This window comes from Podarcis vaucheri (assembly GCF_965113315.1).
Source record: "Podarcis vaucheri genome assembly, chromosome: 11".
In the NCBI taxonomy this organism is placed as follows: Eukaryota; Metazoa; Chordata; class Lepidosauria; order Squamata; family Lacertidae; genus Podarcis; species Podarcis vaucheri.
In genome coordinates, this window is record NC_138749.1 from 43,482,588 (window position 1) to 43,497,163 (window position 14,576).

The following is a 14,576-nucleotide window of genomic DNA, read 5'->3' on the forward strand; positions in this document are numbered from 1 at the left end:
ACCATCTCACGTGTAGACACACTCAAAGAGAAGCAGCATATTTCAACCTTGGAGTTAGGGGGTCTGATTGTGGGCTGCATTTCTTCCGCTATATTAGCTAGTTATAGAATGCTTATAGTAGAGGGTTAAGGTTTCAACATTACCGTTATCAGACATCAACACACTGTGAATGATGGAGGTCACAGGTAGCTTTTAACATGCAGATCTGAGTTGACAGAAATAGCCATGCAATTGTGGAACCAAGAATTCAGCGTAGTCAAGGACTGCATCAACCGTGTGCTCAAAAGTCACAGCAAGTCAAGAGCCACTGTCTTATTTTTAAATAAGTAAATCAAACAGCAGGAGATGTAGCAAGCAGCATAAGTGAGTAAGGCAGTAAGCAAGGCCTAAATACCAACAGAAAAACTAAGCAGGAACAGGTTTGAGGAAAGAGGCAGAACCAGCAGTAAAACAAGCAACCAGGGAGGGAACGAGAATGGACGGGAGGTATTGATGTAGACCACAGATAGTCAACATTATGCCCTTCAGATGCTGCAGACTCCAGTTCCATCATCCTTAACCAGCGGCTATACCGGTTGGAGCTGATGCGAGTTGTAGCCCACAACGCCTCTAGGGCACCACGTTGGCTCCTCTGGGTGAAACAAACTTTGGGGGAATTCTGCAAGGCACAAACAGATGATTAGGTGGAATAAAGAGAACAAGAATGAGAGGGTTCGCTGTCCCTGAGCATCTTCGGTGTGCTTCTCTTGACCTCGCATAGAACACCTGGGTGTGCTAAGAAACAAGACAAAATTCAGAAAATGCTTTCCCATAACCATTGTATTTCAGGCGAGGAAATTTCATGTAAGAGCGGATGACACATTACATGGAAATGAGTGCTATGAAACCCAGCCTTGTTCTTTTCATGAAAAGCAGCCCAGGGGACCAGCAGCAGCAGAAGAGGTGGGACAGAGCAGCACCAGCTTCTTCCTGGCAGCAGGGCAGCCACACCCTAAGATACTGCAGAGGTGAGGTGGTTGCGAGGTTGAGGGAGCTCCAGGTTGGTGCTGGTGGCTCCTAAGGTGCCAACGCCACCAACACAGAGCTCCTGTAACCTCACCGCCACATCACCCTGGCAAACACAGTGCCACCAATGGGTGGGAGGACTGCTCTACTTTCCCCCCATGGCACTTTGCTGCCGGAGGCCACAGTTTTGAGCAGAGAAGCAGTGGGGTGGGAAAAGGAGCTTAAAGTCTTCATATCAGGCATTCCCCACCCTCTCAAAATTGGTCCCGAGCTGCCACATGGTTTAGCCTAATAAACACCTGGTACACCGTGGATGAAAAAGTAGGTGGGAGCAATTTTGATCAAAAAACCATTAGCAGGAAATGGTTTAAGAGCACACACACTTCCCTACTCCTCCACTAAGGCTTTTCATTCTAAAGTCTTGGGCTTCATTGCATGCATTTGCCTGTAATGTGTAAATTAACCCCTTAGCGGGCTGGTGTTTAGGCTCGTGACAGTTGTGCACTTGACAGTTGAGTGCTGCTGCATGACTCTGTCAGTTCTTCATCTTCTTCCTCCTCCTCCTCCTCTGCTTGTTTATGAGGAAGCTCATAGGGCTTAGTTGTCTTATTCAGCTTTTCTAATCGCCATTTCATTATTTTCTTGAAGCGTTCTTCTTCCAACTTCTGTTTTTCTTTAAGCTCCAGCGCCAGGAGTTTTTCTTCAAGTTTCAGCCTCATCTCCAATTCCCTCTCCCACTATTGCAAAGGAAAGAAAAAGTGGCTTTAGTGTGTAAAAGTGGTGTGTGTAAAAACAAAACACTTCAATTAATGACAGGAAATGCAGATAATTTAAAGGCAGGAATTTAGGAACTGGGCACTGGGAGAGTGAGTGATGGATCATGCAACTTCATTTGAAGGAGTAACAGGCACTGGGCTGGTGCTTTCAGATGTTGGACTGCAATTCCCATCAGCCCCGTCAGTATGGTTGTAGTCCAAAAACATCTGGGGGGCACTGGTCTGGCCAAGGTATACCCTACAAAGTGTATTAATTTCCTATGGTGCTGTTGTGGGGTCTGCAGGTTCATGACAGGATCCTCAGGAGCTCAGAATGGCAAGTTTCAATGCCCATCTCAAGCGAATTGCAGAATTCACTGACAATGTGAAGATCGAATATTTTAAAAGCAGGTATGAGAACCACACGTCTTCAGATATAATTTCATATCATTATTTTTTGTAATATTAGAAAATACACACACATGGAATTCATATGGCCAGCTAGCAGGAGCCTCAGCTGATACAGAGGAATGGCCACGCTTCCCAACATGCCAGGATCTGTTACCTGAAAGCGAGATGCAACAAGGCACCGCATCAAAAGGCACACAACATGGGTGCTATCAATGTCACAAATGCTGGCAAGCACCATAGATATGCATATCACATGAAAATTGCACATTAATTTTATGCACATTAAAATGTGTAAATCATCCACCATGCTCCAGTTCAGAATGCATCTCCCAAAAGGCAAACTCCTGCCCTGCTCAATACTTATTGTTTTCTAAGCAAGAAATATGTTACTTTTCTGAAAGAAAAGGAATCGTTCACTGATACAGACTTTGATTTGACATTACCCTGCTTAAATCTCAAATAGCAGAAACTACGACTTGAGAATCCTACCCAACTCTTAAGCATATTAATAAACGAGAAGTCCAGCATGGGGTCTTATTAACAGTGCCAGCAATAGGGGGGAAATTGAGGTTGGGGTATGGAGAAAAAGCAGGGTGAATTCTGGGGGAGGGCAAGCTTTGTCCCACATTTTTAAATCAATAATAGTATATTCCACATGTTTTGGAAATAACAGTACATTGCATATTAACCTCTCATCCCTTCTCTAATAACCTCTTGCATTATTTCATATGTTGAAAGCATGTTTTCCATTATTTTCACACAACAGTTGTGTGAGGCAGATTGCACTGAGAGCTAATGACTTGCCCAAACTCTACACAGTAATCTCAAGTGTTGTAGAATTCCCTTGTAGAAATTTACACACAACATTAACACTGTATATGTTAATATCATATATGATGATCACATCTGTGAGTTTTTCAATGTTTGTATGTATGTACAATCAACATTAACACATGTATATTCACAGCTTGCCAGTGAAAAACCTGCACATCACATGATAATCTCTAAGCAGGTTCCATATTAATTCCACACACACCCCCCCAAAAAAAAAAAATCATGTGGGAATTTTTGAAATGTGAGAAGTGGTTCTGAGCTGAGATAGACAACTTATATCACAAACCCACCAGCACCCTACTTGGCGCACCATATTGGCCTTTGGGCTTTCATGTTCCCTTCTGGGCCTCCTGTTCCCTTCTGTCATGCTCACTTCATCAGGTGATCTTGAGGTGATCACATAGTGAATTGTAGTACATATAAAGCGAAGGAAAGCTATGAACATGAGACATTCCCCTCATGTAGAAAAAAAACATGCCTCTCTAGTACCTGAAAAAAGCTGCATTCATATGACATGGTCACCACATAGAAATAGCGTGGTGAAATCACCTCACAAAAAAAGTAGCCCACTCGAAAAAATGATATGAGAATTAATCTTCCTCACAAGAGACAGAAAGATGGATGCAGCGGTGTATTTGAAGGCCAAAGAAATATGAAAAGGGATAGGAATGATTTTATCAGAGTGTGAGAGATGAAATAGCAAGAGGGAAGAAAAAGAAGCAACGACAATGGATGGGAAAGACGGAAGAATTGTACTAGCTTTGTGAAGAAGCTGCTGTGTTGGAAGATGGATCAGTGGCAAGACCTTAGCCTAGCTTAAGTTTTTATCATGAAGCTCTTTGCATTGAAGACGGACTCTGTAAAGGAGCAATATTTGCATTGATCTTCTCAGCCTAAGCTCACTGTTTGACCACGTGTCCAGCACAAGAAAATGGGTGTGCGTATGGAACAAAGTACAACCTCTACAAAGGAAAATAGACAATGTCAGGGGTACAAATGATGTACCAGAAAGACTAAAACTGTTTATGACTGTAGTCAAGGAAAAGTTTGCATCTTGTTTTGAGACTTGATGATAACATCCTTACTGCATTAATGGAGGCCCTGAAGGTATGGTCTTATGCGTAGAAACTGCAGCTTAGAATAAAACAGCAATAAAAATGTGTCGTTTATTAAAGAGAAGGGCAGTTTGGATTTAAAAAAGGAAAAGGGAGAAAGGGTTTAGAAATAATCACTGCATTAAAAAGAAGTGATAAGACTTTTAAACATGGGGGGAAAGATTTCAGAGTCTGAGAAAACTGGTGGGGGTTTTTTTAGGGGGGGATGATTGCTTTTATGGGATGCCCCCAATTACATTATGGGCTGGCTAACCTTAAATAATAAAATGCCTTCCTTCTAACAGAGTATTGTAAGCAAACTAGTAGCTTGTGGGCATTTTTGCTATGGTTACGATTATTATCAGCTGGCAGAACTGCTCTGAGTTATAAAATATATTTCAGTGCACTTAGTATTTTCACTGCCTCCAGAGTCAAAACTCAATGGTGAATTAACTCTAAAAGCTTGTTTAATGTATCAGAAAACGTATATTCCTTTCCTTTCATTCCCCAAACTGGCTTAATAATAGCAGATTTTAAACACTTTCAGAAAGAATGTTCCAGCCAGTTATGCAAAAGATGGGAAGAAGAAAACCTCAAGACCCAAATGTTTATGGAACATCTCCAAGTTCTACAGGACTCTAATCATTAATGAAAATGTTGATTACTCTTTCCTCACCACAGTGCTCGGAAGTTGGTAAGGCAGAAAGTGAGCAACTTGCCCTAGGCAAACCAGTGAGCTAAATTCAAAGCTGAAAGGGGAATTGAAGGTTTTTGGCTCCACAATAAAATTGGACTCTTTTCTCCATCCAACATCCTATTCCCATAAGATTAGAGTCAGAAAGAGAAATGGCTTAACATAATACTTATATAGAAGCAGCACTACTACCTTCTACCCCGATTGCTTCGAGGGCTGCCAGATTAAAATTTAAAAAATAAAATATGATGTGGAAATCTCCAATACTTTGAACCGAAGGAACTCTGAAATAGAGGGTGGCAGCTGCAGGCTCTGGAGCAGTGAGTTCAAACGTGTCTCTTAAAATAAGCAGCACCAGGAAACCCTAAGTGGTTCAGGTAGTGGCAAATGTTCTGGGACAAAGTGAGGCTACGTATACTGTAGGGAACCTATTTAAACTGCAGAATATATAATATCAATATTTAATATACCGGTAGATCTCATATTTGCACGTGCCGGTTATGAAATTTGTAGTGGAAATTAACAAGCATAGTTTCAAAGTCCAATGAAATTGATGCTGAAATTTGACCTCAATTGTGTGTGTGTGTGTGTGTGTGTGTGTGTGGTGTAATGGTTGAAATTGAAATTTAATGGCAAAATCCAAATTGTTTTATGGGTTACATGAATGAATGCCGTTCATATAAAATTTTCTGAATTCTGTTGCAAGTCATCTGTCAAACACTGCCACATACTGCAACCCCATAGCAGCCGACTGCTTCCAGGTGTCAACTGTCAGTAGTTCTGTAATGTTGATTATTAACACATGTCAGCTGTGAAAGACTGTCAAGTACTGATTTTTCCAACAATGATGGCTATTTCTCCATGCCAGCTGTCAGATACTTCAAAATGTTGAGCCCAGCTACAAAATATTTGGCTGTCAGATGATAGTGCTGAATATACACACCTGGAGAATATTCGGCAAGTACCCTGAGAATATTCACCAATAAAATTTACAGGGGGCAGTTTTGAGGATAATTTTGTGAGAAATTTTTATTTATTTTTTTAGCTCTAAGTGCAAATGTGCAGAAAACTGTGATTAACAAATCACTTAACTGGTTGTGTGAAAATAAGTTTGGACTGCATAGGCCTGAGGGGTGGTTTAATTGCATACACAACAAGTTGCCTTATAAATTCTAGTGTTAGGACAGTAATGCTGACCCTTTTAACAAGTTGTGTGAAAGTAACAAGGGCACATTGCTTATTTTTCACTTCTAAAAATGTGAAGTCTACTACGTAGTGTATTTTTAGCAAATGGCTGTGATACCTGAATACCGTGAACCAGATTTTTTCATCTGCTCAATAAACTAGCATTCTTCCTCTACACTGGAAATGGGGGCACTCTTATTAATATTTTTTAGGATACCTTTTATAGCCCCAAGTGGCTCCCAGGGTACTTCGAGACCGTCGTTATTTTCAGGTGGGATTTAATCACATATTGGCAAATTCAGGTTGTGCAATTAAAGTTGGAGCTCTCAACACAACAAACCCACTCCCCCTGCCACACACACACACACAAGTGGACTTGTAGCAATAAGGAAAGGGGTGGGGAAATGCACTGAAAAACGTTCTTTGCACACAAATTGGAACCAATGCTCATAGCCAATGTCATCTAACCCCTCTGCAAACCTATCAGGATAAACGTTCAATAAGCAGGTCTTCCAGAAGCATCCTTAAAGTGGCTTGCAAAATATCCTCATTATAGAATCATGTGGATCAAAAATTACATGGCGGCCATGCAGAACCAGAATTATTTAAGCTGTGCTTCCTGTTCTTGTTCTGTGCAGTCAAACCACACAAGTGCCCTGAAGCAAGAGTGTGGGGTTGAGCAGATAGAAGCAATATTCCCCAGGAGAAGGGCTTTTTCCAGTGGGGACCACTGCCATTATAAGAGAATAAGGGAGGGACTGGTAGTGAGTTCTGGCACCTCTTTTTCTAGAAAAATAGCACTGCCCAGGAGGCAGTTGTTCCAGTGGCTGGGACCATATTCCAATTTTAAACTGGCTAATAGACAGCTTGCTTGAATGCATGCTTGTCTTTTAGAGACTATTTCAGAGAGCGAAACACTATTGGTGATGGAGAAGATGAGATCACAGCTAGCAGTCATGTTTGGAGAATCCTTACATGACAAGGAGGGTTGATTCTTGTTATTGTTGCTATGAGCTACCTTGAAGACCCACATGGATATTAGAAAGATGGGATACAAATATCTTGAATAAATAAATATGGGACAATCCTAGGACCTGGATCGAGTTCTAAGAAATATACATAAAATTAATCAGGACTTCAACATGTACACCAGGTCTTTATCAAATTGGTTAGAGTATTAATTAAAAATAACAGGTTATTATAATGAAGGTCTATAACAGCAAATCCTGGGTATGTTGTACACAGAACTTTACTTATGCAAATACTCATTTTAATTGTTCTTACCTGAGTCTCAATTATTCTCCTTAGAGCTATTTCTGTGCGGGTCAAGTAATCTGGATATGGATATTTTGGTACACCAGCTAGCAAAAGCTCTTCCCTTTAGGAAAGAAATGAGAAAACTGTTAGATTTTAGTTCTGTAACTTTGTAGGAATGCCCGCCCTACAAAAGGACCCTTATTGAAATAATGAATGATGCCAAGTCTCCCATTCGCTTGAAAAATCCTGACAGCAACGGGTTAGACTTATTTAAGGCCTTTCCGGAAGGTCAGCTTTTACACTTCTGAGTGAAAACTGCTTAGAGTTATCCTGCAGAAGATTAAAATCTGACTCAGGTTTCCACAGCTTTACACTGTTCCATGTAGTTCTTGGTTGCTATGTTCAGTTTTTTAAAAAGCCGTTCTACTCTATTATCACTTATTTATTTCAGCAGTTATGCTTGGCTCTATAATTACACTGAGTGCAGGTTATAATTATAATCATAAAGATCATTAGATGCTGCAGCTTTGTGACTAAAATAAATCACATGTGCATGGTAGGTGTATTCCGGAGACCTTCTCCTGCCAAACATGTGCGAGGTGTTTAATTTTCAAAGGGGAAAAAACCTTAAACTGCATCTCTGACCTATGCATTTCTACTCTGAAGTAAGCTCAGTGGGGCTTACTCCCATGAAAGTGCTTACAGGACTACAAACTTAAACATCAAACCCAGAAAAACTAAAGAAGAGATTCAGACAAATAAACCAACATGCAGGGCAAGCAAAAAGGTTCTGTGTCGTCATATGGACCTCCTCAGGCAGTGTCAGGGGACTGCCATCGGTAAAGGGGAGGGAGGCCGTTGGGATAGAGAGAGCCTCCGAAACTCCTGAGGAGCAGTTCCTCTTCCAGCGGTGGGAACAGCCACACCTCCAGTGGAGAAGAGAGGGAAGGGGCCAGCCAAGCGAGGAAAGGGCTCGAGGATGCTGCTGAGAGCCCCAGTGCCTCGCCTCACCAGGCTGGCCAGGAGGGACGCACGCCAATTCCGTCGCCCAGCTTGCGCAGAGGGGTGAAACGCGAGGAGGGGAGGAGGAGGCTTGGGGTGCTGAAGTTCTTATGTTGGGGGAAAAGCTGGAAGGGGCCACTCCCGGATTCTGCAAGTGACTGAGACGGACATGAACTTGGTAGATCTGCACTGTAAATAGTTTGCACAATAAAACCTGTAAAAGCCAGGTCGGAGTCCCCTCTGGTTACTCACGAGCAACCACCACCAGCATCTGACAGGCAGGAACTTCCAGAAAGCAGGTGCCACCACTGAGAAAGCCCTCTCATCTGCTCCCACCAGCCATGCCTCCGACTTTAGGTCTCTCTTTATTTTCTCAGTGGACAAGCACAACAATATGGGATGAGACCATGCTTCAGCTCAGGAGTTGGGAACCTTTTTCATCTTAAGGACTGCAATCCTTCCTGGAGAAACCTGGGCTACATACCAGTGGCGGGTCATACCAGAAGCAAAAGCAAACAGTGCAACCAACATGCCTCTTACCTTTGTATAGTAAGCTACATGCCAGTCACACACACACAAGCCAGAGGTTTCTGCACACGCACACCATCTAGGCAAGCAAGCAACATCACCACACATTCTAGCCGGGGAAAAGTTTAATAATAATAATAATAATAATAATAATAATAATAATAATAATAATAATATATTATTTATACCCCGCCAATCTGGCTGGGTTTCCCCAGCCACTCTGGGCGGCTTCCAACCGAATATTAAAAACACAATACAGCATTAAACATTAAAAACATCCCTAAACAGGGCTGCCTTCAGATGTCTTTTAAAAGTAAGATAATTGCTTATTGGCTTGACATCTGACAGGAGGGCGTTCCACAGGGCCGGTGCCACTACCGAGAAGGCCCTCTGCTTGGTTCCCTGTAACCTCACAGTGATTTATATCCCACCTTTGCCCCAAGGTGGCATATATAGTTCTCTTTCTCCTTATTTTATCCTCACAACAACCCCATGAGGTAAGTTAAGCAGAGAGGCAATGGCAGGCCCAAGGCCACCCGGGGAGCTTCAGCACTGAGCGGGGATTTGAATTCCTGATCTCCCAGGTCCTACTCCAATACGCTAACCAGTACACTATACTAGAGACAGTAAGGGACATGGCTGGAGAAGAGGGATAGGTTGGTCCTAAGGGCCTGAGAGAGAGGCTTGGGGGATTCCCCAGCCCTGCTTTAGGCACCCTAGCCCCAGGTTGTTTGGGGCTTTAAAGGTAGGCCTTGCTCATCCTAGGGCAGGCATTCCCAGACTCGACGCTCCAGATGTTTTGGGACTACAGTTCCCAGCATCCCTGACCACTGGTCCTGTTAGCTAGGGATGATGGGAGTTGTAGTCCCAAAACACCTGGAGGGCCGAGTTTGGGGATGCCTGTCCTAGGGCTTTGTGCACAGATTACTTGTTTAATTTGCATGCAGAGCCCTGGGGAGAGGCATCACTGCTTCCTCATGTCCATTTTGAAGGGGGGGGCATTTTATTGTATCTTTTATTTACTGAGTTTGCATTGCACTTTACCCCTCCATGTGTGACAGCAAGATTATAATGATGAAAGCAAAGTAGTTACAGCTGCCGGCCCACTGAGGACACTTTCATGCCAGTATGGTTCCCCTTTATCACATACACAGCACAACAGGACAAGGACCTATTCCCACCCCCAACTGCATATGAATCAATATGGCTAATCTGACCCAACAACCTAACCCCGCCCCACAAACACATACAAACAAGTCACACTGCAATCAACTGAATGCAACCAACCAAGCTTGGGACCCCCCAATCTCTCACATGATCAATAAAAATAAATAAATACCGGTACTGTTATGTACAGTGGTGCCTCGCAAGACAAAATTAATTCGTTCCGCAAGTTTTTTCTTCTTGCGAGTTTTTCGTCTTGCGAAGCACGGTTTCCCATAGGAATGCATTGAAAATCAATTAATGTGTTCCTATGGAAACCGCTTGCCAGGCTGGCGGTGCGGAGAAGGGCTTTTCTCCCCACCGCAAGCCTTCAGGACAGGTACGGGAACAGAGGGGAAGGGGCGCAGCGCTTCTCCTCTGTTCCCGGGGCTTGCGGTGGGAGGAGGGTTTTTCCTCCCCACTGCCAACATTCAGAACAGCATTCTGAATGTTGGCGGTGGGAAGGAAAACCCTCCTCCCACCGCAAGTCTTCAGGACAGCCATCCGAAGGCTGGCGCGGGGAGAAGGGCTTTCCGCCCCACCACCAGCCTTTGGAGCAGCCTTCCGAAGGCTGGCGCGGGGAGAAGGGCTTTTCTCCCCACCGCCAGCCTTCGGAGGAGCCTTCCGAAGGCTGGCTCGTGGAGAAGGGCTTTTCTCCCCACCGCCAGCCTTCGGAGGAGCCTTCCGAAGGCTGGCTCGGGGAGAAGGGCTTCCCGCCCCACCGCCAGCCTTCGGAGGAGGTCCGAGGACAGTGGGGAAGACGCGCTGCGCTTCCCCGCTGTCCCGGAGATTTCCCTATGGGCTTTCGTCTTGCGAAGGAAGCCCATAGGGAAATTCGTTTTGCGAAGCGCCTCCAAAACGGAAAACCCTTTCATCTAGCGGGTTTTCCGTCTTGCGAGGCGTTCGTCTTGCGGGGCACCACTGTACTGAAGTTCTCACCCTGGGCCAGCAGGGGGATACTGTAGATAGTTTTCACTCAGGTCCACGTCAGTTATTTTAGGCGGGAAACCCTGGGTTGTTGTTGCTACAATGTTGACAGCCGGCTGCCTATAAAAGCAGGCCGGCTGAGCTGTTTGCTGTTCAGTTCTGCTCCAGCTTACAAAATAAAGAGCTGCTCTGGAGAAATCGCTGTGTTGTCTGCCATGTCTACCCACTATTTAACAGGTACATAAACAAAGGATGTACCCACATGATGCTGACACAGACCCTACACCAATAACAGGCAGTAGGACAAAATAACAATATGCCCATCTCTCTCCCTGCCACTCTTCCCCCAACTGCAAGATGTCTTTGACAAAAGTGTCTCTCGCTTTATGTAAACAGACTGTGAAAAAGGCTGTGAATTAAAAGTGGAGACAATAGATTACCTTTCCCGGTTTATCTGTTTGTTTTGTAACACAAAACAGTTCCATAAAAACTATTTTAACACACACACACAAAGAAAAGAAATCCAAAAGGCTCTGCAGGAAAAAGCTTTTGAATTTTGTCTATTTTCTTCAACATTCCAATAAAACCTTTCTTACAGAAGGAGAAGCACTGGAATTAAAACCTAACCCAAGACTTGTGTCATGTATGGCATCTGATCTTGCCAGCGTTTCAGAGTTTTTGACTACTTGGTTGGTTAAATTCCTTTCAGCCTCTTAGTTCGTGTCAGCTCCCTCTGAATTTTGTGCAATATCATTTCGGCAGGAGAAGCCATCTAAATCGCTTAGCTTTTCCTTGGCATTGATTTTGCGGCACCTGGAGTGCAATCGGTAGTTTGCTAAGTGTGCACACAAAAATAGCTTCGAATTGATTTAAAGTGAGACTGGCAAGCACAAACTGATCCAGTACATCACGACCCATGCATGGAACTAGGTGAGAACTGCAGTATTTCAAGTGAAGCAGAAAGAAAAAAGAAAAGAAAAAGGCTTTGTGTCTCCAGTCAAATCCTCTTCTGGAGTTGCCATTTTAAACAATTAATCCATAAACTTTTGCTTGGTGTTGTAAGTGCACTACTATCATGGATCAACACAAGGGATAAACAACCTCCACTTCTATACTACACTTTCTGCGCCTTCCTTATGGAGGGCTTTTCTCCTATCCAAGGCTTAGAATAGGCAGAGCCTATCCTTGACCACTGGGGCTGGGTCCTATGATGGCTATCCCTGACCTAGAAGGAGAAGGTGCTACAGCTTCCTCTCATTCCTCACTAAACCTCCGACTTCCTCTCATTCCTCTATCCAGCTTTTGGTGGGTTTTTTGTACAAAAAAAAAAAGTTGTGCAGGCTAAATCTAGTACTGTTTCTCAATGCTGAAAAAGTAGGAAAGCTGTGCAATATTCAAGAAAATCCAGTCAATACCAAATCATTTGTTTTAGGAGAATAGTATAATATAGAAATTGAAACTATAATCATTATTCTAAATCCTGGTTACTGTCATGCCATGGCTAAACTAGGGGCACCTCAACATTGCAGGCTCCATGTTTCCGTCTCCTGTTCAAACAAGCACAGCAGCACCAGGTCTGAACTGAAACAGTCCCCTTGTTTAGTCAGCTGGGTTACTTTCTCAGGTCTCAATGGATGACTTTAGCCCACCAGCCAAGCCACCTCTTCACCTTACATTTCCTTAAACCTTGGGCTTCACAGCATCTGATCTCTTGTAACTTTGAACCCTTTCTTCCTGCTAATGGTTCACACCTGGGATTTAACCATTGCTGTGAGTTGCCTTGCTACCTTCAACTCTTGGTTTGGGCTCCAAAAGCTGATGCTTTCACATTCCTCCTCAGAAGACTTCCATTCTTCTTCCTCACGAACCCCAGCTGCCTTATATCCCAGACCCATAGACTCCCCTTCTCCCCAACACTTTCTCATTCTGTGGTTCCACTTCCTCATCTGGTCTGAGCCCACCAGAACTTCTTGTCTACCAACTTTCCTCTGGTTTAAATGCATTCCAAGGCTGCTATGTTAAATAAAGAAGTTTAATAAAAATAAACCATTGTGCTTGAATGCACTGTACTTAAAATTCTATGCAGAGAGCTTTGCATCAGACAGGAGGTCTGTCTATAGCAAATGCAGTGAGATGAAGTTGAATATTTATGTTCAGGTTAACTAACTTCTCCCAGAAACCCAAGCAGAGATCTCTCTTAGCATGAAATGAAACCTGAAAACTCAATGTCTTTGTTGGTCATCGAAGCTCAGTGATGATGAACAAGCAAGATGCTTACATAGGATTTCTCTCTAGACCTAGAGAGAAAAGTCACTGAATTGTATTACTGAACTTAAAGAAGAAGAGTCTGCACTACTTGTTGTTTAAGAGCAATGTGTCACTGTACTTACTATTTTGTAACCTTTACTTATAACTGTTTTAAGACTGTTCTGCAGTAAAGCTTTGAAACTCGATTCTTGTGGTGGAGCTCAAATTCATTTCTGCTCTGCACAAAGTCTAGATCAGGGATTTCTTTCACAGCAACTGTGAACATCAGCAAAAGACTCTTGCACATCCCTATTATTTGCAACTAGTTCTGTTTTCTTTCTGTTCCTTGTTACACTTTGTTTTCTTAGATAGGCTTTGAGCTTTGTTTTTGTCAAATATATTTGTTGTTTTTTCATGCTGGAATCTTTCTAATGATCTCAATTCGACACCATCAACTAGTATATTTTATGCTTCTAGTTTCTGGATTCAGATACTTGATTGTTTCATCTGGGCTTGTGCCTGCAGATTAATGCTTCCCTGAGCCCCTTGTGATTGCTTGTTGTAGCTGAATTTCACTGTATGAAAGGGGTTTTTTCTTCTTCTTAATACCAAGAGATGTGCTGAATTGTAATTTTTTAATTTCAAGGAAGGACTTGATATTGACTTCCTGCTAGGCTGGTAATTGAAGTCATTTTATTTATGTTGAAAGTGTCAGATAATAACTCCTTCAATCTGTACTACGGCACTATGCACACACAGTATGAGGCTAATGTACATTAAACAATATGGGGGTGATGAGGCTTGACATCGCCTAATGTAAAGTGATGCATGCCTCACTACTAATATTGCATTTTTAAAATAAATAAATAAATTACAGTTTGCTTTTAATGGACAGGAGCAGATAGCTGTAACCCATGGCATTTTTGTCACTAAACCTTGCATAAAACAGCCCATAAGTAATAAGCTGCTGAAGCATTGCTAACTTTTCTGCAATTTCCCACACGGTCTACCACTGGGAAATGTTATTTAGGTCACAATACCTGATACCAGCGCTGTCATGTTTACCTCAGCCTTAATTGCAGGTTCAATTGTTTCCCAGCTGCATCTTAGCTGTTATGGGACTCTGGTTAGCTGAAGGCTTTCAGTATACAGAAGTGCCTTGCAGAGGTTTCTGCCTATTTGAGAATGGGCTGGTCCTATGCACTGTCAGTGAAAGACCTTTACAAACATATATTGCTCTTTTGCTATTAAGTCCTTGTTATCCAGTATCTTGCAACCAGGGGTGGAGTAAGGGGGGAGCGGTGGGTGCAGGCCGCCCCAGGTGCCAGCACTGAGGGGGGTGACAAAATGCCGGGCAGCACTCACTGTGAGGCCTGCAGCGTGCCCAAGCCATGAGTCTCTCCTGCCCAAACTGTCTGCCTGCTGCCTCCCCCC

The 14,576-nt window shown here is 43.2% G+C and overlaps 1 protein-coding gene across 5 annotated transcripts in view; it reads right to left on the reverse strand.

Moving 5' to 3' along the window:
• Positions 1 to 801: 801 nt before the first annotated feature.
• The window catches only part of TMEM232 (transmembrane protein 232), a 156,422-nt gene continuing 142,647 nt past the window's right edge, over positions 802 to 14,576 (reverse strand). For all 5 annotated transcript variants that reach the window (XM_082191451.1, XM_082191452.1, XM_082191448.1 and 2 more), the window contains 2 exons: positions 7,263 to 7,356; positions 802 to 1,742 (listed from right to left, as the gene is read on the reverse strand). In XM_082191451.1, coding sequence (XP_082047577.1) covers positions 1,488 to 1,742; positions 7,263 to 7,356 — 349 coding nt within the window. In that variant the 3' untranslated portion in view covers positions 802 to 1,487. The remainder of the gene's footprint in view (positions 1,743 to 7,262; positions 7,357 to 14,576) is intronic.